We start from the raw sequence: 25,559 nt of genomic DNA, 5'->3' as shown, positions 1-25,559 counted from the left end.
TTGTTGTTCAGTGTTTGAAAACACTATGAGTTCAGTCACAAACTGCTGTTATCGCCACGGGCGAAAGATTGCGACTCCAAACGAACGTTTTCGGAAAACCAATATTTTTGTGATGTTATCTAATATGCATGGCAAAGCCACAAATCTCTTTAACGCGGAACGTATTCAGAGGGTAAAAGCACTCTCCGCCTTAAGCGTTGTGAACGTCTCTATATATTATGCGAACAAACAACCACATTTTCTTAAACTTGACTAACATATATTCAGTCTTATCAGAAAAGACGACAATATGTTGAAATCTCTCATCGTAGTGTCGACGATTGTGATTGCAGCAAATGCGCGTAAGTACATAAATAGTTGCTCTGAAATCCTAATAATTCAACTTCCGACAATACAGTTTATGTAAATATAGTTTCATGATAAATACTAAGTACAATTACTCTCAACGATTAAATTTAAAAAATAAATACAACTCAAAAGAAAATTGTTGGTTTGCAAATGTGATATTGCTCTGCGCTACAAAACTTTCTGAAGGTGGATGTATTGCAATTACAAATGTTATTCAATGGTGTACTGATAAAAACTGTGTACCAAGGTAAAAATAGTATCCTTTGAGATGATTTTTTTATTCAAGACGTTTCTTAACAATTCACGCATCTTCAGTTTACTAATTGACATTGCTTGCCTACTTCTTGATCTGGATAGCGTCATATATCACCTATAAGTAACTCTTACATCTTTTAATATTCTTTGTTCAGAGTGCTTGGATGGTCTCGTAAAACCAGCACCTAAACCGGAAGTCAAATGTGAAAATGATGGATGGACAGATTGGTTTGATCTCGACGATCCATCGGATGACAATTGTGATATTGAAACACCCGGCGCCATTCAACAGAATTTCCCGGGAACCGTTTGCAGGAATCCGACCGCCGTCGATGTGTCTTTGGTCGGTACGCAGGTGCATGCGTACGTTTGGAACATCTACATCTCTGTTGCACTTCTGCGATGCTGCTCTTCAAATCAGGCCTTTAATGGTCGGTGTTGGCCGTGCCACGATTACAAAGTTCGCTACTGCTGTCCGGCAGGTATGCAAAACAACTCATGTTGAGTATAGTCAATGAATCGTTCCAATTACGTTCTTGCTGCTTTTTGCTTTGTATTGTGAGAAACTATAACCTTGTCCGGTTATGTGCCTACGAACAGTGTACTGTGCTTGTCGTAAGATAAAAAGTATTAAATTAACCTCGTGTCAGACTATTTTGAAAAAATACTGTGTTGCGCTTGTTGTTCAATAACTCTACATTTCTGTATTTTTATGTTCAAAAAAAGTGATCGGCGAGTGCGAGAACAGTACTCTATATGTCCACGCCTACTGGTCACCGTGGTACGATGTAGACGACCCGTCGCCCCAACTACCGATATACGACGACAACGAAACCGTGAGCAACATCCAGACAAAGAAGCAATTCAAAATGTGCGAGCCGAGAACAGCCATCGAGGCACGCCTCACCAACGGCTTGCCTTACATTAACGGGGTAAACACCTTTGACGTGTTAAACCCCACGGATGGGTTATTGTGTAAATCTATTGAGCAGGAATGCCAAGATTACCAAGTGCGGTTTTGCTGTAGGACGTGGGTTTTTGGGAAGTAACCCAAAATCTTAAAAAAGCACCGTTCTAAACCCTGTTAGAATAACCTGGCAATATTTCTAAATTTATAACCACTAGTCCAGATTTTATCGCTGTTAATGTTTCAATATGGGCCTTGATTCTACAATGTATTTGTTGAAATCGAGAAAGTATAATCGAATTAATAATGGTAAACTCTTCATCCATTTGTGACAAACTTTTCTTACACATTTTTCTGCGGCGTTGAAAGGTGCTTTCATTGTTTACACGGAACGACCACATATCCCTTTTTCTAATTGCTTTTGCATCTGATTCGAAATAAACTCCAACCGGTGGTTGCAAAGACAATTATTTGCCTCTGAACTCGATAACCTGATACCAAACATAGACGCCATAGGCTGAACGAGTTTGCATTAGTTACATTGATGCTGGAGTACGTGTGATTATCACACGACGCAACACATTTTTACTGCAAGGAAGAGTGCAATTTAGGCACCAATTCGTAAACAAAATTATCAAGAAAATGTACATATTTTCAACAAGGAGAGAAAGCAGTATAAATTTTTGTATTTTATCAGCAAAATGGCCAAATTTAGTTGCGAACAATGCAAATATTACCACTCGGAATGCATCAAAGCTTCATGGTCAAAGTAGGCGATGTCGGTCACGCTTAACTGGTTGCACCCAGATTTCCTGCGTTTTTTGCTGATGCTGGACAAATTTATATCGAAGAAAGCAGTCACGCGGGCGTCAGCAGCACGCGAACACAAGGAGATTTACTTTGGCACCAAAAATTTCATTTTATATTCAATTGAAAAAAAATATTTCTGTGTGATTTCTTTTCTGATTCGCTTCTAAATGTGAAAGTAATAGTTAAAAATCGACGCTAGGCTCATCGCCTGGTATCACCACTGAATGTATCTGTGCCAAACTGAGCCATGACCAAATGTTGTTGCACGAACAGCAGTGCCACGATTAAATAGTTTGGTTTTGATCTGAAGGAAAACAATACTCTTTATACAAATCCATCTACTTGCCAATAAAATACTTTAAGTCGAGAAAAATTTTCATACATTCCAGAAATAAACATCACAAAGGTATGTTGTGATCGGTAAGCGCTTCTTTTCAAATTTGTTATTTTTTGTAAAATTTGTTTTGCTATAGTTTTGCTGAAGATTAGGAGGTTTGACGTTTTTAAATACTTTCTTCAAAATAATAGGATCCACGCAATCTCGGTATTCAATCTCAAAACTGCATTTTGCCCCTGCGTTTTTTTCCCGGTGCAAACTTTGTGTCCCGGAGTGTCAGTGTTTTTTTCGACGCGACTCCCTTGTGACCTCACGCAACATCAAATTTTTAAACGCATTAAGGCATATATTAAACGTACCGTATTCAAAGAATCGTTTCACATCTATAAAAACGCGTAGGTTGTTATACTGTTACTTTTTTTGTAATGCTATATACAATAGTTCATGTTAACCTATTATAATAGCAATTTAAGGTCCAAACGGTCTGTATTCCTGATGGACATCTACAATTCGTGTTACAATCATTAAATTGCCCCATTGCTGAAACTGAGCCTTCGCCTCAATGTCCACTGGCTTGCACGCACTCTCTTCCGCGCCCCCTTACGGTTGCAGATTGCAGAAAATTCGGCGCGGATGTCCTGAACGTAACATCAAAGCAGGATCCCTGCAATCTGATCGGTTTAAATACGGGGTTAATATGCCTTTAGTACTGTGCAAACTTCCAAAGGTATATTTTGCTGTGTATTACTATATGTATATGGTTTGTTGTACAATCAATCAGATTTTACATGTTTATTGTACAATCAAAACCAATGGGTCGGAACGTTATGCGAAAGGGTTCTTGGTTACACTTGGTGACTTTATGGGTTCATTGCAGTCATCCGTATCTTAGGGAATTGATGATTTAATCACATATCTGTAAAAGTCGACCTTGTCAGACAAAGTGGTGGTTTAAAACAAAACAATTTAAAAAATTCGTTGATGCGATAAATGGTATGGTTTCGCCACTTAATGTTGTTGTTTGAGTACAGCTTGTAGTATTGCATTACAAAGATAATGTACAAGCTATTTAATTTGTTAAGAATGAATCCTTATGTATCAAACATTCCTTAACTAGCAACATATAGCGTGGCGTAGAAAATGAGTTGTGGATTCATTCCTCGGATGGAAAGAAAACCTAGTGATCTTGCTTGACTGGCGCATTGGATCGCAACAATAGCGTGAACATCCGGGAGTGCAAAGGTGGAGAAAATTCGACACGTTGGTGAACTTTTGTTAATATCCACCTTCGCGCTCAGAGATAGAATTAGTTTGACGACGCATATAATCGCTTTTATCGTCGCCGGCTGACGGCGCTACAGAGCTAATATGCTCAGGGACGAAACGATTTTTCGTTGAATGGTTGGTCATGCTCTGGTGTTGTATCTGCTTTTTACGTAATTTGAATTGTGGTCGTCATGCTACGAGTAACGCAACAAGTTTAAGAGAAGGCGTATAAATGTATAAACGTATAAACGAAATAAAAATTTCACATTTATTTACAAGTAAACATGGAATGAATTTTAAACGTAGTTCATTTCACAGTTACTTATACTTGGACATGAACTGAACATATGTTTCTAATACAAAATTTGACAGAAATTTCAGCATGACCTTGATAGTCGCGATTTGAGAACCGAAGAAACGCTTGTGCTCAACTGCACTTTTTTTAAGACAAAAGTAAATAAAAATTAAACATGCCTAAAAGGCGCCCAGCCACAAATAAATACAAACATCACAATTATTGGCGGTATGGCAAAATTTGTTACTTCTTTTTTGTTCAAAATATGTGAAAAAAATGGTGAAAATACAAACTTTGAATTTGCAGCTGAAGTGAGGGACTTGGCAATAGCAGATAATGAGTGTATGGTGTCCTTTGACGTCGTGTCTCTTTTCACTAATGTGCTAATATCGGTAGCTGTTGCTAATGTCATGGCACGCTTGGAGGATGACAGTAACCTTGAGCAGCGCACGTTGCTATCCTGTGAGGATATCGGAGAAGGGCTGAAATTATGTTTGAACGCCACCTATTTCTCCTTTCGTGGTGTGTTTTACCAACAGGTGTTTGGTACAGCGATGGTTTTTCCCATCTCTGTGGTAGTGGCAAATATAGTAATGTAAATAATTGAGGATAAGGCACTCGCTACTTTTGCACATCCACCCCGCTACTGGAAGCGTTATGTCGACGACACCTTCGCCATCGTTGATGAAGCACACATCCAGTTGTTCCTCACCCACATTAACCATGAGAAAGATTTGATCAAGTTTACTTTAGAAAAGGAAAGTGGTGGTACACTACCGTTTTTAGATGCAGAGGTTATCTGTGTTGATAATGGTTTGATCAGTACTCGTGTGTATCGCAAGCCGACGCACACCAATCGGTACCTGTCGTTTAGGTCGACACATCCAATGCAGCACAAGACAGCGGTATAGTGCGGTCGCTGATGGATAGAGCCGAGGCTCTGGTTTTCAGAGAAGAAGACCGTGACAAAGAGGTGAAGTTCATCAAAAATGCACTCTGTATCCTTCATAGATTTTTAGAAGAAAGCCCGCGGTCAAGACACGAGAAGCAGCGCCAATTACCGGTACGATCGTTTTGCCGTATGTTCCTGTTTTAACAGACACGCTAAGGCATATAATGTTGGGCTATGATATAGCGGTCTACACCAAGCCACACAGAACACTGTGCAGGATGGTGTCACACCCTATCGAGAAGGATACAGCCCAACCCACAGGCGTTGTGTATTACATTCCGTGTAAGGACTGCGGTGGAGCATATATCGGTGAAACCGAAGGAGCGTTATAGACTCGGTTAAAAGAGCATCGCCGCGACGTTGCAGCGAAGAATGGCCAGAGGACATTACTGGCGAAACACGCACACTCGGCCATCGAGTTCACTTTGGCGAGGCCCGAGTCCTGGAGATGGAAGAGGACCACACAAACGTCTATTCGTAGAGACGTTCCACATTCACAAGAACGACCATTGTGTTAATGACAAGGTGTATTTTCCAGCGGTTTAAAACAACTTCTTGTAAGTGTTACGCCTCGCTACACACCTGTCACGTGACGATGTAAGCGGTGCCAATCTTATATTCTTGTGTTTTTCTAAGTTTTTCTAAGTTTTTAGTTGTTTATGCGCTTGATGCATTATTGGTGACATAACCCTGAGGTTTACAATATTTTTTTACCAAGAAAAATTCGCTTGTGCTCCTTGTGAAACGCTACTATTGTACATTGAGTCAAAAGTTACTGCTGAAATTATACGGTCTAAATTAAGCGGTTTTAGCGCCCTTTGTCGCTTTGTTGGTGAATTCCGAACGGAATTTAGTACACATAAAACTGCAAAATTTCTGGACTGCGCGAATGGTGGAACCAGGCAGAGAAAAAAATTGCAGTCAAACACGACCCGACTAACGATAAGATGCCTTTGACTTCTTTTTTTGGCTCTTGTAAAACTTCCGTCCCGAGCGAAATGGTCATCGTTGTAAAACTGCACAAATTCATGCGTGACCTGTAAACCGTGGAAATATAGCTTCGAGCATTAGTTTGACCACATGAGCTGCGTCTGGTTTTACGTTTCTACTTGGCCTGGGCTGTTTGCGGCTAGAAAGCATACATCAATTTGCAAAACGTAAATAACTGCTTTTCGTCACCATACTAGATCAAAATAACATCGACCGTGAAACAGTTATTTGGCAAAAGCACAATTACAATGCAACACGCACCTTAGTTGTAGGGACATGCAAAATCAACAAACTCTTCATAAAGGTGAGCAGGAAAACGCAGAAATAACCCCTAAAAACAAATATACGACAACAAACACATATAGAAACAAAACATTAAGATAAACGCAAAAATAGATAATGAAAGATAGCTAGGGTGAAGAAAGAGTAAAGCAATCTTAACTTGGTAAAGCAAACGAGAGTGTAATTTTAGTTTCAAAACTGACTTGAAAAATTGAAAAGTTGGGATCTAATCAAAACTGAAGATCCAGGCATAGCGATTACTGCATACTTTCGTAATGATACAAAAAAAAACAGTAGCTTTTTAGTACAGGATCAGCCTAGCCTTTTATCAGGAACACATATTGCGCTCGATGGGCATCTTCAGTTCCTTACAGTAAACACAATAAATATATTTTTAATAAAGTCTGATAAACAACAACAGTAAAGAATGGGCTAGTAATAAACAAAAACCACCTTGGCCCATTTTATTGTGTGTTTTTTTGTGACATTTTAGTTTAAGATATTGGGTTTCTCTTTAACGCGGAACGTTTTCAGAAGGTAAAAGCACTCTTCGCCTTAAGCGTTGAGAACGTCTCTATATATAAGCGAAGGAATAACCACATTTTCTTAAATTTGACTAACATTTGATATGTTCAGTCTTATCAGAAAAGACGACAACATGTTGAAATTTCTCATCGTAGTGTCGACGATTGTGATTGCAGCAAATCCGCGTGAGTACATAAATAGTTGCTCTGAAATTCTAATAATCAAAATACAGTTTGCGTAAATTTAATTATGTGGTAATTACTCTCAACGACTAAATTTGAAAAATAAATACAACTCGAAACAAATTGTTGGTTTGCCAATGTGGCATTCATTCGGTCTGCGCTACAAAACTTTCTGCTGGTGGCTGGCCTACTTCCATGGTTATTTAGAGCTGATCTAGGTAGCTCTAATACTTTTCTAACATTCTCTGTTCAGAGTGCTTGGATGGTCGCGTAAAACCAGCATCCAAACCGCGAGTTGAATGTGAAAAAGGGGGTTGGACCGATTGGTTTGATCTCGACGATCCATCGGGTGACAATTGTGACATTGAAACTCTCGGCGCCATTCAACAGAATTTCCCGGGAACCGTTTGCAGGAATCCGACCGCCGTCGATGTGGGTTTGGTCGGTACGCAGATGCATCCGTACGTTTGGAACATCTACATCTCCATTTCACTTCTGCGATGCTGCTGTGCAAATCCGGGCTTTAATGGTTTACAAAGTTCGCTACTGCTGTCCGGCAGGTATGCAAAACAACTCATGACGAGTGGTCAATGAATCGTTCCAATTGCTTTTTACTGCTTTTTGCTTGTATTGTGAAAAACTACAACTTTGTCTGGTTAAACACCCATGTACAATATGTACATATATATATGATAAACGAAATATCAAATTAACCGATTATTAGCCTATTTAATAAAAATATTGTGTTCTTTGACTCAATCTACTTTCCTGTATGTTTATTTTCAAAAAAAGTGATCGGTGAATGCAAACATAGAACTCGGTTTGCCCATGGACCCAACTACCGATATACGACGACGACAAAACCGTGAACAACATCCAGACAAACATGGAATTCAAAATGTGCAAGCCGAGATCAGCCATCGAGGCACGCCTTACTAACGGCTTGCCTTACATTAATGGGGGAAATACCTTCTTCAAGTTAAACCCCACGGATGGGTTATTGTGTAAATCTATTTGGCAGAAATGCCAAGATTACAAAGTGCGGTTTTGTTGTAGAAGGGGGGTTCTACCACCACTTGACGTTATGAATCACCAAAATCTCGGTCCCCACCTAGTTGGGAAGTAACCCAAAATCTCAATAAAGCACAGCACCTTCTAAACCCTGTCAGAATAACCTGGCAAATTTCCTAAATTTATAACCACCAGTCCAAATTTTATCGCTCTTAATGATTCTATATGGGTCTTGATTCTACAATGTATTTGTTGAAATAGAAAAATTATTATCGAAATATTAATGGTAAACTCTTCATCCATTTGTGACAAACATTTCTTACACATTTTTCTGCGGCGTTGGAAGGTGCTTTCATTGTTTACACGGAACCACCACATATCCCTTTTTCTAATTGCTTTTGCATCTGATTCGAAATAAACTCCAAACGTTGCTTGCACAATTGTTTGCCTTTGAACTCGATAACCTGATACGAAACATAGACGTCATAGGCCGAACGAGTTTGCATTTGTAACATTGATGTTGGAGTACGTATGAATTTCACACGATGCAACACATTTTTACTGAACGAAAGGGGACAATTTAGGCACCAAACCGCAAACAAAATTATTTATAAATTGTACATTAAAATATTTTCAACAAAGGGAGAAAACCGTATATAATTTTGTATTTTATCAGCAAAATGGCCAAATTCGACGCTAGTTTCATCGCCTGGCATCACCACTGAATGCACCTTTGCCACACTGAGCCACTATCAAATGTTGTTGCACGAACAGCAGTGCCAAGAATAAAAATTTCGGTTTTGATTTGAAAGAAAACATATTTTTTTCTAATAGATTTGGTTTTGATGCAAAATAAACACTGGATTTTCCATACAAATCCAACTACTTACCAATAAAATACGTTATCGAAAAAAATTTTCATTTTTACGTTACAGAAACAGCAAAACAAAAAATGTGTGTTGTGATCGGTAAGCGCTCATTACAAATTTGTGATATTTTATGAAATTTGTTTTTCTATAGTTTTGCTGAAAAATGATGGGTTTTGATATTTTATAATACTTTCTACCCAGTAAGAGCATCCAAGTAATCTGTGTCCCGGTGTATCAGTGATTTTTCGACGCGACTCCCTTGTGACCTCACGCGGCATCAAATTTTTAAAATTATTTACGATAAGGTGCGCACCGCATGCATTAAGGTATATATTGTAAGTACCGTATTTAAAGAATCGTTTCACATCTATAAAAACACTGATCTTGTAAGCACAGGTTGATGTTGCGCCTGATATTCTGTGGTAGTTTAACTAGGAGGAAACTTCAAGCGTGGAATGCACTTTCAGCCAAAATTCTTCATAGGTTTCAAGGCTTTGATTGATATGAGATAATGCATGGACGTTTAATAAAACGTGTGAAGAAAAGATTATTTGACTCCGGCTAAAACATTTAAAACCTGTCTATTGTCAAACCGAAGGTCACCTGCTCACTTTGTTACGTAATTAGAACTAAATATAGCTAATACTAATAACAAAGCTTCACAAATCATACATCGATTCCGGCACCGTTCCGTTTTTCCTTTTTTCCCTTTTTTCTTTTTATCGTTTATTGCGTTTTTCCTCCTTTTTTCTGGTGTTTTCTTGTGTTTTTATTTATACTTCACTGTACACTCTACATTTTTTGAGATGTTATTTGTATTTTGGACGTTGTATCAGTTCCAAACGTCTCAAAATCTTGATTGTGTTTTCACTAGTTTTATAAGTTTGGCCAGAGTGAGGTGATTGACAAGTTCCTACATTGGACAAAACAAACGGTTTTTCGATCGATTGCTGGACTCTTTGTGATTGATTGCTATTCTTGTTTTGATTGATTGCTATGCTGATAGTGGGCACCGGGAATGTTAGTAGCTAAGGAAAATAAACTTTGGCTGATGACAGGATATGACATAGTTGCGGACTGCTTGCTGGCGTTTAGTATTGATTGCTGTTCTTGTTTCGTTTATTCGTTGCATAAAACCGCTGTCACCGTCGTATTGAATACAGCAGTAGTGCCATTGTCGATGTTTACGTTTAGACGTCAGTATACCATGAATAGGGCGCCGCGGCGTGTTTCAACTTATTACCACATTCGTGAGGCATAGTTCAAACAGGCAAGGCATACGGAGTCTACAATAGCATTCAAACAGAAATGCCACCTTCCTAGCAACAATTTTAACTTATACTGTGCCGCGCAAAGACCTACAGATATTGCCAAAATCAAGAGCAATATGATTCTTTACAAACAAATTATATAGAAGCAGTCGCTCTTTGTATACTTAGTTTGGTTAATTAGTTGTTTTGGGGTTAGGCTGTGTAGTATAGCATCTCGTCGTCGAGGTCCAGTCAGCCGTGCCATCCGTTTCATGCGTATGCTGTAACAAGCCCCACTAATAGTGCGCAAAATTTGAGATAGACATGAGTTTGTTGTCACAAATAGCTATGTTTTAAATGTCTTTGTTTTGGTCATGGTTGCGGGAAATATACGATTCGAAAGTCATGCTCTGTGGATGGTTGTACTATCACGTTTTATCACTCAAAGTTGCATGGCGCCTTACAGATGAAGCAATCTGGCTGAATTTCTGATAACCTTGATAAATTGGGTACGCGTTTCTTGATAAAGGTTTTACGTCTACATTTTGCAAACAAGGTCTGGTTATTAAACTTGGCCTGTAAGGATCGAAAGGATTGTCCGAACACTCTGGCAGATAAACCGCAAGTGTATCAAGGCACCACTGTAGCTTTCACAGGCATGCCTCTCGGTGAAGGAGAACCGTTGTTGTTGTCAGTTCCCATCGACAAAATTACCGGGTCACCTGAAAGAATTCCTGATGCGTAGAAGCTTGCTGAGTACTCTCCCCTCAAGGATTTGCCCTGCGTCGTTAAGAACGAGGAACTGTGACAATAATGATCGGAGCCAATATTCCCACAATCTTCCACGTGCAGTGAACGCGTTCCGGACTAGAAGGGACACCTTGTATGGAAAGACGTCTCTCGGTTGGTTTTTGGTCTCGCACTTGACGAAGATTTCGCTTGGCAGAGTGTTCATTGGTCTGTGGCTATGGCGCATTTCGGTTCAAGGTCGAACTTCCTAGAAATCTTTACGAACCTCTGGGTTTTGTATCCTTGTGACCCAAGTCTTGCAAAAATCTAAATTAAATTGGGACGACGACATTCCGGATTTGATTTCTGATAACTGAAAGAGGAGGCTTGCTGTCTTGTTTAAGTATAATGTTGGTATTCTACGTTGCTTCAAGTCCTCGAATCTGAAACCCCCCACTGAAGTACGTATTTTCGCTGACGTATCCAAGTATGCGTATGGCACCGTGTCACCACTTCGCATCGAAGACGATGCTCGCTGCGAGGTTTATCGCCTCAAAAGAAATGAACCGGGATTGTCCATTGAGAGTTCGATTCCACTGCTTTTCTGTTAAGTATTCAAGATGCGACGAAACGGTTTTCCGTATTTGTCGGCAATCGCATGGCCAAGATTGATCGACTGACCGACATTACGATTTGGAAACATGTTCCTACGACGGTAAATCTCGCCGATGATGCTCGAAGAGGACTACCTGCCGAGTCGTTGATTAAAGAGGCTGTGTTTTGACTTTAGCCTGAAACCAAATGGCTGTTGCAACTGCCGCATGCTTTCGAGGGAATTTAATCCGATGGTGAAGGCCGCAGGCTATTGCACTTTTCAAGTACATCCACAATGGGATGTTTTTGATGCAACGAAGGAAATCATCAGTTGCCATGTTGACTAATATTGGCGTGCCTGAGTTGAACACCACCAAGTTGGAAATTGTCAATTACGAGCAGCAAAACATCTTTGCTTCGCATCTTTCTGCATTAATCGGAAATTTCCACTTAAAAAGACTGACTGCAGTCGTTCCGTGTAAAAGTTAAACCCTGTTCTGGTTGATCAAGTGATTTGTGTTGATGGGCGCTTAGAAAAAGTGTCGATTAGTTTCAACGCGATATACCCTGCAATCATACCCCAGCATGCTTCGAATGTGACTGATCTGTTAATCCAAGAGCACCATGAAAGAGTTGGACACTCCTATGGGATTGGATTCCGGCCCACCTCTGGTGAAGCATGGTCGCAGCGAGGTGAAACATTATGGTTGCATATTTACCTGCCCTAAATCATCTGGTGGTTGTCCACAGTCTGTCAACTGATTCGATTATAGCTGATCTTCGTCGTTTTATGGGATACGCGGAGCACGGAAGCACATCTTCAGCGACAATGGAACAAATTTCGTTTGTACCGAGAAAATTTTGAAAGAGTCACTGCAAGCGTGGAAAAACTTCAAATCACCGAATTTCTGCTTCAAAGACAGCAGACGCCGTATTTATTTATTTTCTGCTGCAAGCCACAGGGATGGCTTTTGAGAACGAATGATTCGTTCCGTTCGTCGGATTATGTCCTCGCAGCCTAGTTCCCTTCTGAAGTCCTGCCGGTCCTTTGTGTCAGTTTTTCTTTGTCATAATGATAAAAAAAATCGGACACACAAAATAAGAAGCATTTCATAGTTATCAAATATTCTCAGACTTTTATTTTCAATAGTTGTCTACCGTGCAATAGAATATAATCGTACAAAGTTAAAACCACACTTTTGGAACTGTTTATACGCGCAGCAGTAGGCTTTGGTCTTCCATCGACCTTCGCAACCAAGCGTGACTTCGTACGATATCGGATTCTGTGTTCAGTGCTTTTGCCAAATTTTCGTTCCACTTGCGTTCGTTCCGTTACATACCGTGCAATGGGCGGCGCGGCGTATTTCAACTTGTTTGGGCATTCGTGAGGCCTAGCTCAAACAGGCAAGGCGTACGGAGTCAACATCCTTGAAAAAGAAATGCCACCTTTTTGCCAACAATTTTGATTTATACTATGTCGCGCAAAGACCTACAGATAGTGCCAAATCAAGAGCAATAACATTCTTTACTAACAAAAATATAGAAACAGTCGCTTTTGGTAGATTTAGTTCTGTTAATTAGTGGTGTTAGGATTAGGTTGTGTAGTAGCGTCTCGTCCTAGAGCTCCAGTCAGCCGCGTCATCAGTCCTCGCCTCTACTCCCGATTCATGCGCAGCAACAAACGTCACGAATTGTACTACTGCCCGAAATCCGGGATAGACCACAAATAGCCATGTTTTAAATGTCTTTGCTTTGGTCATCGTTGCGGGAAATGTACGATTCGAAATGATCTGTGGAAGGTTGTACTGGCACGTTTTACCACAAAAAGTTGCATGGCGTCCTACAGAAGAAGCAATCCGGCTGAATCAACTTCAAATAACCAAATTTCTGCTTCAAATACAGATGTCGTATTCATTTCAACCTCCTGCTGCAAACCACATGGGTGGCCTTTGGGAATGCATGATTCGTTCCTTTCGGCGAATCATTTGCTGCTTTCCACCTGATGTGTAATGAAACCATGGAGACCTTGTTTGTGGAACTTAAATCCGTAATAAACTCTAGGCACTTTGTCCCGGTGACATTCGATCACAGAGACGAAGAACCGCTGGCCACGAACATCTCCTGCTGATGAGAGAATCCTCGTACCTATACCCCCGGCAATTGAAGAGAAGAAGGATTGCTATACAAGACGGCGTTGGCGTCAGGTGCAGTTTCTCGCTGACCACTTCTGGTAGAGGTTCGTGCAAGATTACCTGCCGGTTATCACTGATCGTCCAAAGTGGCATGATTCCCAACGCAACTTCAAGAAAAATAATGCGGTCCTATTTGTGGGCGAATCCGATTGTCGTTTGAAATGCTCGATCGGTCGAATCGTTGAGACGCAACCTGATGAAACTAAAAGTGTTCGTTCGAGCACAGGTGTGTTTCGGCGCCTATTGCAAAACATTTGTGGCTTTTGAGCGGCGCGTAGTCCCCCGCCTGTTACACTGTCTGAATCCAAAGAGTCACGCCTTTTCGACATCCAAAGGACTTCCAAAGGCTTCGAAACAATAAATGCTTCGATCAAAGTGACCTTTGATTTAAGGTTCAAAGTCACCAGAATAGGTGAAAAGAACTCGCTAGTTGAATTCAACACAATCTCGATCACGTAGGGCAGTTACGCACAGTTCAGACACGATATTAACTAACAGTGTTCTTTCGTTTGTTCAGCTTATCAATATATGCTAAATGTATCAAAGTGCGATTTGTTGTTAATACGTCATTATTGTTACTGCTTTGGCGTTGCGAATGTGCTATACTTTTAGGTTCTTTTTCGTGTTATAATTATCCAGTTATAATTAACGTGCAAAATACTTGAAATACATAACGAATATAAGTAATATTAACGACCATGCATTTTTTTGTATTGTTTTAGTGTTTAAAATATAATGGGGGTGGGACGAAGAAAGTGTTTTGGTTACGTGCTGCTTTTGATGGTTGCTGCTGCATTGCTTTGGATTTTCACATTTGGTTTATATTCACTTCCATATGTTCAATCCAAGCATGAAAGCCTAAAAGGTAAGAGGATAAATAAATATAGTAAATTTTACATAGGTTCACACTTCTGGCATGATATGATGCACACTTAAAGTGCATATGACACGTAAAAATGAAACATGTTAATAATCAACCTAAGAGATGTCCATAACTTTAGAACATTTTTGGCGAAAAATGTAGCTTGATACGGCGACTGGTTTCTGAGATACAGCTGATCAAAGTTGCACTTTTGCCGCTGCGAACGAAATCGTACGAAAGCGAGATATTGTTGCGTGACGTAATAGAAGGCGCTTCGGTCGTGCGCGAGTGCTGGCAGCAAGCCTTATGCGTAGGAATGGAAAACATTGTAAAACTGGTTTAGCATAATATTGCATTAAACAGAGGACAAAAAGTCAACAAGTGTAATTAACGGATTTTACGTTAATTTAAGCCGAAGACAGATTTTTGAAAACACGACAGAGACAAACCGTTAGTTTAGCATTGTCGTTTTGTCCACTCACAGCAAAAGATAGAAGTAGCTTAATTGAATTTTGGCCGCCGAGAAAGACCGACCAAATTAGCTGATTATGCAACACAGTTACTCTGTCATAATACCACTTTTTGCCCGACAGTGGCGTTGCCTACGAGTTCGAGTCATAAATCATTTATTTAATTCGCCACAATTCAACCACTAATGTATTTTTCGCAATATAGTTCGTAACTAGAAATGTTGGAATCATCAAATTAAAGTCAACACAAAGGGAAGGTTAAAGTCATGACATCACATCCAGAATGGCGTCATGTAATGTCACTTAGCAAAGAAACGCACCATTCCTGTCTTATCGAAGTACAGAGTTATGTCGTTTCTGCTATACCCTATGGTCTTCCGTTAATTAGGGACAAATAAGTCTTTGGTTTGTGACGTCACAATGACATATTTTTGTGTGATGCAAAACCCTTTCCTGACCTTTAAGGTAACGTAATCTGTGGATTGTCCTATGTTTGAAACTATTCGATATCTGCAAAAAAGGCGCCTTATCCTATCTAAACAATGCATTTTTTCGACGCCACGCAGAATATTCCACGCAGACCTATCCTCCGCCAGTCTTTCCCTTTCAAAAGTTTATTCGACGACATATTTGAAAACACGCATTCGATTTTGAAATACTTTATTTTATTTATGAACACACTTTCAACATGACCAAATAAATATAACTACCTGAGCGCATTTCTAGACTTTTCTAATATTACTTAAAAGTAACATTGACAAACCTAACTGCACCTTGTCCAAAAACATTTGCAGTACAAATAATCCAACAAACACAGCATGCAAAGAAAAAAACATCCTTCACCAATGCCTTCCAGTCATATTTGATTTTTAAGAACTAGTGTTTGCTTATTTTCCATGAAGTCACGCAATTTTGTCATAAAGACTGACTGCTAGTTTTCTCGAAAAGTGAAAATAAGTTCAATGCCAGGACATGTAACGTTTATGTGTCTGATTACGATGTGGAGAAACAACCAAAACGTGAAGGCTGCTTGCGTACATGAACATGAGCATAGTTCTCAGGCAGCTGAAGCACCAACTGCTTAATAGGGGTGTAGCTGGGAGAACCTTATCTAATAATTTGTAACTCTTCTTAATTTATTATAGGCTGATGAAACAAAAAAAAATTCTATACTCTGCAACAAAATGCATTCGAAACTGTGTTTGACTTGCGGCAATTGATTTTACCAATGCAGTAATTTTTCATGCAATGACATGATTGGCAGGATTGTCCCACTGCGCAGGTCCTTGCTTGGCGATCACAGCTACCGTATAGCTGCAATGCATGATCTGCCAAGTCTGGGCTGCCAAGCCTGGGCTGCCATGCCTGCAAACTTAATGATTTATTTTACCAATTGAAAAAAATTAATAAAACTTGACACAATCTGTTTATCAGCCTCATGCCCAACTTACGCCTTCCCAACGCCACCCCAGTGCCCGTCAACTTTCGGTGGGGTGCATCCCCTTTCCTCCGAGCCACCGTACGGTTGTAGACTTCAGGAGATTCGACGTAGATGCGAAGAACGCAACATCAAACCAGGATCATTTAATACTAAGCGCTTCAAGTACAACGACAAAATACCATTGATTATGTGCGAACTTCCCAAAGTATGTATTAGTAAATAAGGTATTGATGAATACAAAACACATGATTCTTTAGAAGGGTTTCGTCAATTATTGCGATGGATTTCCTTGCTGTCTGGCTTATTGAAAGTATGAATTTGTTGCAATTTTTCTTAGCTTTCGGCGTGGATATGAAAACTTTTTAATAGATTTGCAGGTTCGAAACCAACAGAAAAGTTTTTGTAGGTTGCAAGCTCCACATGGCAGAAAGTTTTGATGCAACTAAACGGTTTTGATGGAAACTTTACGAAAGAACTGATGCACCGGATTGCTTACGGTGGATTTCCGCTCAAGACATTAGGAAAGTAGGTTTCTATACTTCTGCCATTTAGAATAGTTTGTAAAATTATTTCAAACAACCGTGAAATTACGTTCACCACAACAGCTTTGGATTGATTCGTAAAAAGGTTTGGCAGAGCAATGACGGTTATGAACAAAGTTATACTGGCCACGAATCCCGACTAGGTTTTCTACTTGGTTGGGCGTCTTGACCAAAGTTGTCCAAGCGCGTCACAACCTTTGTACGCTTATGTGAGTACACAAGTGTGTGATAGAGACTGCTATATATCAACCGAAACGTTGGTATTTATAAATATTATTCCTGAAAGAATTTTTTGTGTCGGTAATATGCCTGGCAGCACCAGTAATGAATCGAATCATCGTTTTAATATAGTTTTTCATAGAAGATTACTTGTAACTTTTTGGAATATCAGTGTTTGAAACGTATGAACAAAATATAAGCAAGAAAAGAAAAACTATGTTGGAACGGACCGGACAAGGCTCAAAAAAATATTCATTTCATTAATTTGAACCTGATGTGAAATTGAAGGAATACTTGAAAAAATTGGTTGAGCGGAGCGTTTTCGGATGTACTGATGGTTGTGATGTCATTTAAAGTTTCCAGTTACACCAATTAAGTTGATAAAAGTGTATTTTTTAAAAGTTTAAAGCCATAACTTCTTTCAAGACGGCATCACAAACACTTGACTACCTCATCACATTTTTAAATAACAGAATCGTAGATATATGTGCAAAAAAAAGCCATAATATTGCAAAGAAACGTAGATATTTTCATACTATACCACACTGCAATGGAAAGTTTTTTCATAACTCCAACTTCTTTTCCCACATGTTCCAAAGGTCTTAAAAAAAGAACAGAATTTCGATAAAAAGAATCTTCCAGTTATTGTGACACAACTCTTATCTATAGCTAACAAATCCTATCTATTCTTATTGTAGTGTAACTGAGGAGCAAGCCAAGGAGATGGTCAAAGTTCAAACGACTTTCATGGTCACCCGACACCCATTGGAACGACTGGTGTCCGCTTACTTCGAAAAGTTTTCAAACCGATCAACTTTGAACTATTACCAACGCGAGGTGGGGATTCCCATCGCTAAAAAACAGGCTCCGGATTTTCTTCATGGAATCGGGTGAGAGTATTGATAGTAGCATATAGTTGCAACTTGAGTAGGTTTAATTTACTGGTTCCAGCACATTTCGGTTTTGTAAATTCCCTGAGAAATGTCTCGCACGCATGTCTGGAAGACCTAACCCTGAAGTTTTGGTTGTGATTGTAGTTGAAAGTCCCAACTCTACCGAATAACCCTGATAACAAAATGTTTATAAACGTAGAACTGTGCGCAAATCTGAGGTTCTCTATTGTTTCTCCTGTGGTCGTTCTTGTCGCCAAGCAGCTTTGGTTACAAAGTCATCCAAACCCCACGTAATGTGACGTATATCTTTCCCATCACGATGGTTGGACTATATCCGTTTTTGGAGATTAAGAGTGAATGTATCATCGAAAAAAAACAAGGGTTATTTTTAATTTATTTTAATCGGTAAAAAATATAAACACAAAATATTTTGAACTTTTTGCCGGGATTGAAACTTTAAAATCAAAGCAAAATTCGATGGCAACGTTGTAGCAGACACTATAATTCTTATATCATAATAAAATATAGTATTAAAAAATATTTAGCGTTTTAATGTAATTCTCAATATATCTACGTACGTCTCAATTACTGGTGGCAAAAAGAGTATTAGTGCAAACAAAAATCTTGCAAATGATTTCCGATTACCAAACTAGCTTGTTCAGGCGATCTTTTGTGGCTAAAGCCTGAGAGCGATGTTCAATCGGCCATAGCAACGCAAGGAAACGCGACGAAGCGGAAAACCACAGCGCACAGGGGAATAGCTTTCTCGCGAAATACCAAGATCGTGATGTTTTAGTTAAAGTCACTCCATATACTTCATCTCCAATGTCTGCTTTCCTCTTTTCGTCTGTTCTTTTTTGTTTACCCTTTCCACCTAGCCGCCCTTTTCGATCTTTACTATACTTCCAATACAAAAGGAAACTTTCAAAGAAATTCTCAAAATCTTGCATACAAAAAATATACCAGGATATTTGTTTATTGTAGAGTTCCTTTGGCCACAGGTGGTTTGGAAGCGTTACTGAACTCATCGCAGTTCACTCAACTGGAACAGAAAAAGAAAAATGACGTAATCGCGTACCGTCGCACTCTTCAAACTGGCGAAATTTCTTTCCAGCAATTTATCAGGTTAGTTCCAAATGCTGTTTGTCTTTGAAGTTTTACGTTCGTCGTGACTTGCATCCAAACCAATTGAAAAAGGGTTTAAAATGCTGATTTGGATATTATCCCGAACAGGTTAGTTGTTTTAGAGCAATATTAGTTGTGCTGGTCAACTGATGGATAGCAAAGTTTAATTTTAATAAATATAACAACGCTTTCAATGGCAGTTCGTTAAAAATATGGGTAGTATGCATTATTTTGGGCAATGAAGCATTATACTTTAAAGACATATATCTGTAAATAATTTGCAGACACGTGCTCTCTTTTCAACGAGGCAAAACTGCTCACCAAATGGACGTGCATTGGCGCCCTCAAGTGTTATTATGTCAGCCGTGTTCGTTCACATACAGCATGGTGATGCGTTTTGAGAACTTGGTGGATGAATCCAACCGACTCCTCGAGTTTGTTCAGCGAGGTCGCAACACAAACATTACATTTCCGGGAGAATCAAAACCTTTTACTCAAAGCAAAACAACCGTCGATGCTCTTCAACTTATTTCAGAAGCTGATGTGAACAGATTAAGGGATCTATACGCTGATGATTTCTTTGTTTTGGGTCATGATCCATATCGATACAGCGGACAGAAATAGACGTTTCGTTGATTTGCAGTATTCTCTTGTGTTTTTTGATTTATAGGCCGTCAAAATTTGGTTTCCCACCTCAATTTTGGCCAATACATGACACACAAACTAATATATTGCAACTGCAAAGTGCTAAATTGCTGTAAACAACGTTCCTGCCAGCAAATACAGAAAAAAAACAGATTAAGTATACTCGTATAAAGTTTTCAATCAGGGGGACTGTTTGTTTTTACACAGTTAATAACTTTTAATAAATGAAATATGCCAACCATTAGGTTTCCATTTTTTCCTGACAAGTGCGAGCTTGCGCATAAGTGTACCTTGGCCACAATATACCCTGTGAAACCACTGCAGTTGGTAGAGCGTTGGGCCTAGTCCGTCCAGGGTCGAGAGTTCAAGCCTCACCGGGAGCTTGATTTTTCAGCCTGTGAACCCCAAGGATTAAGCTCTATTTCAGTCACTGAAAACGTTTCCCGCATACGTATTGTTCCAGTCGCAGCGGCTCGGACCCTTTTTGCCAGTCCTTTGTGGCATGTGCCACAAACGACGCTGACCTTCCTGTACCAGTTCGATCCGTAACTTCTGCCCACTGCGTAATTCCCTTGTAAACCTCTGAAACGTAAATTTAGGCAAAAACAACGTGATTGTTGAAACTAAACTACGTCTAAACAACTATTTTTAATTAGGATATGTTTTCCTTGATGGCAAACATATTAGATGATAATATTTAAAATAATATTTAATAATATAATACTACAACATAATATTTAATTTTTGCTTACAATGGCAAATCTATTTACAGTTAAGTATTAGAAGTTGTTTTCAAAGAGTTACTTTCATAGTGTGAGCGTGGAATTTGGATTTATTTGAAGCAACCAAACTCACAGAAACTATTCCAACTTCCGCCTTCTTTTTCACATCCTATTTTCTTGAATCCTTTGATTCCAATACGTCTACAGGGTTCAGCTCTGCAGAGTGATCTCTGTCCAATGTAACAACCAAATAATCGTGTATAATTTAGATTTTAATTGTTCTACATAACAAGCATTGCGCAGAAATGTTTGCTGATTTCGTTGCTTGGTTTCTCAAAGCTAGCATTGGAACAATTAAACATATATCTTTTCACCGTTGTGTTAATTAACCACACCCATGCGGAGAAACCAGTACTTTAGTGGTGGTATATTATAACTCTGGCAGTCTTCAAGGTACTTCAGTATAGATGTCTATGGGAAGTATGTTATGAGGTAAAAAGAACACACTGAAGATCCAAGTGCTGTTTAAATAATTTTTTTTGTAAAATCACAGTTAATTAATATTTGTTCATAGTATGTTACCCTCCAACTAATGAGGTAATCGAAAAGGTGTTCACCTTTCCAAAACAACTCTTTCAAAAAGTACCAATCGTTCAATACTAAAAATTCCACGCATGTAATGCAATCAGTTATAAAATACAATTATTAATCGTTCATTGTATGTAATGTCATGGCTTTACTGCAGGTTTGCGAAGGGAGCAACACAAACGGTACCTTGTTAGGAACGTTTACTGGTGATGGAAGTACATCTCGAATTGTGAAGTCAGATACCGGTTCATTGTATTTGAGTTGTCCTACGTTGGGAGGCATTTCTTTTAATTCCTATTTTTCATTCATAAAAGGTAAGAAACGGAAAACCAAACAATTTTAGAAACAAGTAGAAATATATTTGAATATAAAAAGTTGATTCCCGAACATTTCCTTAATCCATCACCACGATAGGATGGCTTTTGCTTTGGCCAGCACGGCCGACTGGTTACCTAACGTCATATACGGCTTATCGCAACCCATCACCTCCCAATACTACTGGCTGCGATCCTACGACAGACGGTGATTCTCCGTGAGGAGATTACCTCAAACATGGGCGCCTGAATTGATAACATTTATGGTTTTATGTAGGCTGATGTAGGCTATACTGTTTGATTGGCCTGATGTAGGCTATACTGTTTGATTTGATTAATCTATTTTTTGAAGTCCAGCTTGTAACGAAATAATGTTTCGAGTTTGCATTTGATAGAATAATGTTGGAGAATGTGCGAATGCCACACGATGTAACATATTTACTGCACGAAAGAGAGCAATTTAGGCACCAAACCGCAAACTAGAGTTTTAATAATAAAACATTCATTAAAACATTTTCAACAAAGGGAGAACTGTAGCCTATATTTTTTTTGTATTTTTCAGCAAAATGGGCAAATTTAGAAGTCACGATTAACTGTTCGCACCAAGGTCACACCCAAATTTGCTGTGTTTTTTTTGCTAATGCTGGACAAATTTACACCTAAGAAAACAGTCGGGTGGACGCCAGAAGCATGCGAAGCAAAACATTGCAAATGTATGTTGTGATCGGTAAGCGCTTCTTTTTTGAATTTGTGATATTTTGTTAAAATTTGTTTTGCTATAGTTTTGCTGAAAGATTAGGAGGTTGGATGTTTTTTAATACTTTCTTCCCAGTAATAGGATCCACGTAATCGCGGTATTTATTCTTAAAACTGCGTTTTGTTCCCGGTGTAAACTCTGGGTCCCGGTGTATCAGTGTTTTTTTGACGCGACTCTCTCGCGACCTTACGCGTCATCTATATTTTTGAAACATTTACGATAGGGAGCGCACCGCATGCATTGAGGTATATATTGTACGTACCGTATTTAAAGAATCGTTTCACATCTATAAAAACACTGACCTTGTAAGCAGAGATTGATGCTGCGCCTGAGATTCTGTGGTAGTTTAATTAGGAGGAAATGCACTTTCAGCCAAAATTCTTCATAGGTTTCAAGGCTTTGATTGTTATGAGATGCTGCATGGACGTTTAATAAAACGTGTGAAGAAAAGATTATTTGACTCCGGCTAGAACATTTTAAACCTTTCTATTATCAAACCGACGGTCATCCGCTCACTTTATTACGTCATTAGAAAACGCACGACGACTAATAACAAAGCTTCACAAATCATACATCGAATCCGGCACCGTTTAACATTCTGTCACACACACAGTCGTCAACATAGCTACTGGCCGTTTTCTTGATTTCGTTCCTCTCAGTGCCTTGTTTGTTTGTCAACTACAGTCGCCTCGTCCACTGATTTTATACAAAGGATATTTGCCTTACATTAAAAGCGTGTGTCGCCTGAAAACTACTTCAAAAAGATTTGTTTTTAGCACAATTGGTTATTTTTCGATGCTAACGGCGGTTGTTCAAAATAATTAACTGGACGTGAATATGGGAAAATTATGTTTATCGAATTTAATTAAAACCTGTTGACAAAGTTATTTGATAAGGCAACTAAGCGACACATACACTGTGAATGCAAGAAATTGGACATATGACATGGTTAATACATCCCCTGCTGCTCGAGTTTTTAAAGAAAGTTAATTGGTGTTATTGTACAGTGTGGCTCCTTTGATAATTCTTGACGGATTTGTGGAGAATTCAGGTGTTGATTCGATGACTGTTCACGTCATTCGTTGTGGTCTTCCATTTTTTTCAGTTGTTGTGATACGGTGGTGGTTGGATGAGATTTTTAATCTAATTTGGGTTGATTTCCTGAATAGCTCCATCATGTACTCTTTTAGAAATCGTAGGAGAAGTTTTGAAAACCGATTTAGCTTTTTGAAATGTGATTGATTGCGAACGTCTTCTAGTTTGTTTTGCTGGAACGCTCAAAACTGCTGGTTTTTTTCTAATCACTCATGTTAACAAAGCTAGTTCATCCAAACTTAAATTTCCAAGGATCTCTGTACTGTGGAAAACCTTTAGTCGAGTAATGTCGAGTTTACACGGTTTAACGCTAGTCCACCTTATGTGCGTCACCACAAAAATATCTGTAAACCTGTATTGTGCCTTTGAACAGTATAAAACTTTGATGAATTTGAGACATTGAAAGGAGTGTTGGCGACCACTGAACATAAAAGATGTTTCCCACTGGATATGATTGTTGCATTGAAACTAAGGGATTTCTACCTCGCGCGTTTCTTGATCAAGGTTCTACGTCTACATTTTGCGAACAAGGTCTGATTATTAAACTTGGCCTGTAGGGATCAAAGGATTGTCCGAACTCTCTGGCAGATTAACAGCGAGTTTATCAAGGCACTACTTTAACTTTCATCGACATACCGCTCGGTGAAGGAGAACCGTTGTTGTTGTCTGTTCCCATCAACAAAATTACCAGGTCACCAGAAAGAATTCCTGAAGAAGCTTGCTGAGTTCTCTCCTCCCAAGGATTTGCCCCTGCGTCGTTAAGAAGGAGGAACCGTGACGATACTGATCGGTGAAGGCCTGAGCCTATTGCACTGTTAAAGTACATCGACAGAGAGATGTTTTTGATGCAACAACGAAAATCATCGGTTGCCATGCTGACTAATATTGGCGTGCCTGTGTTGAAAATAGCCGAGTTGGAACTTATCAAGTACGAGCAGTAAAAAATCTTTGCTTCGCATCTTTCTGCAACTATGGTAGCAGCAAGGTGAAACATTATGGTTGCATATTTACCTGCCCTAAATCATCTGGTGGTTGTCCACAGTCTGTCAACTGATTCGATTATAGCTGTCCTTGGTTGTTTTATTGGCATATGCGGAGCACCGAATCACATCTTCAACGATAATGGAACAAATTTCGCTGGTGCCGAGAAAATCGCTGCAACCAACTTCAAATAACCGAATTTCTGCTTCAAAGACAGATTTCGTATTCATTTCAACCTCCTGCTGCATGCCACATGGGTGGCCTTTGGGAACGCATGATTCGTTCCTTTTGACGAATTATTTACTGCTTCCCACGTGATGTGCAATGAAACCATGGAGACCTTGTTTGTGGAACTTAAATCCGTAATCAACTCTAGGCACTTTGTCCCGGTGACATTTGATCACAGAGACGAAGAATCGCTGACCACGAACATCTCCTGCTTATGAGAGAATCCTCCTACCTACCCCCGGCGATTGAAGAGAAGAAGGATTGCTATACAAGACGGCGTTGGCGTGAGGTGCAGTTTCTCGCTGACCACTTCTGGACGAGGTTCGTGCGAGAATACCTGCCGGTTATCACTGCTCGTCCAAAGTGGCATGATTCCCAACGCAACTTCAAGAAAAATAATGCGGTTCCATTTGTGGGCGAATCCGAGTGTCGTTCGAAATGCTCGATCGGTCGAATCGTTGAGGCGCACCCTGATGAAACTTAAAGAAGTCGCACTGTATTCGTGCGGGCGAGCAGAAATGTGTTTCGGCGCCCTATCGCAAACCATGTGTGGCTTTTCAGCGGTGCGTAAAGTCCCCCGCCTGTTACACTGTCTGAAAGAAAAGAGTCACGCCTTCCCGACTTCCAAAGGCTTCGCAACAATAAATGCTTTGACCAAAGTAAGGGAGGGGTGACCTATATAAAGCTCCTCTGATTTAAGGTTAAAAGTCACCAGAATACGTGAAAAGAACTCGCTAGTTGAATTTAACACAACCTCACAGTAGGGCAGTTGAGAACTCTTCAGACACGATATGAAGTAACAGTATTTGTTCGTTTTTTCAGCTTATCGAGATATGCTTAATGTATCAAAGTGAGATTTGTTGTTAATACGTCATTATTGTTA

At 39.4% G+C, this 25,559-nt stretch overlaps 3 protein-coding genes across 3 annotated transcripts; all 3 read left to right on the top strand.

The window, feature by feature from the left end:
• Positions 1-222: 222 nt before the first annotated feature.
• LOC145903008 (uncharacterized) lies at positions 223-1,652 on the top strand. Its single transcript, XM_082991101.1, has 3 exons — positions 223-341; positions 759-1,085; positions 1,330-1,652. Exons 1-3 carry the CDS (start codon positions 290-292, stop codon positions 1,650-1,652), a joined length of 702 nt encoding a protein of 233 aa, XP_082847227.1. The 5' UTR covers positions 223-289.
• Positions 1,653-7,064: 5,412 nt separating this feature from the next.
• LOC145903007 (uncharacterized) lies at positions 7,065-7,743 on the top strand. The gene is made up of 2 exons (XM_082991100.1): positions 7,065-7,152; positions 7,403-7,743. The coding sequence occupies exons 1-2, from the start codon at positions 7,071-7,073 to the stop codon at positions 7,741-7,743; spliced, it is 423 nt and encodes a 140-aa protein (XP_082847226.1). The 5' UTR covers positions 7,065-7,070.
• Positions 7,744-14,520: 6,777 nt separating this feature from the next.
• On the top strand, positions 14,521-20,117 carry LOC145901370 (carbohydrate sulfotransferase 11-like). Its single transcript, XM_082989025.1, has 6 exons — positions 14,521-14,659; positions 16,561-16,772; positions 16,974-17,092; positions 18,027-18,218; positions 19,206-19,346; positions 19,631-20,117. The coding sequence occupies exons 1-6, from the start codon at positions 14,530-14,532 to the stop codon at positions 19,968-19,970; spliced, it is 1,134 nt and encodes a 377-aa protein (XP_082845151.1). The 5' UTR covers positions 14,521-14,529; the 3' UTR covers positions 19,971-20,117.
• The last annotated feature ends 5,442 nt before the right edge of the window (positions 20,118-25,559 follow it).

The sequence above is a fragment of the Ascidia mentula genome, chromosome 5 (genome assembly GCF_947561715.1).
Source record: "Ascidia mentula chromosome 5, kaAscMent1.1, whole genome shotgun sequence".
Lineage (NCBI taxonomy): Eukaryota > Metazoa > Chordata > Ascidiacea > Phlebobranchia > Ascidiidae > Ascidia > Ascidia mentula.
This window is presented reverse-complemented; position numbering and strand designations above follow the sequence as displayed.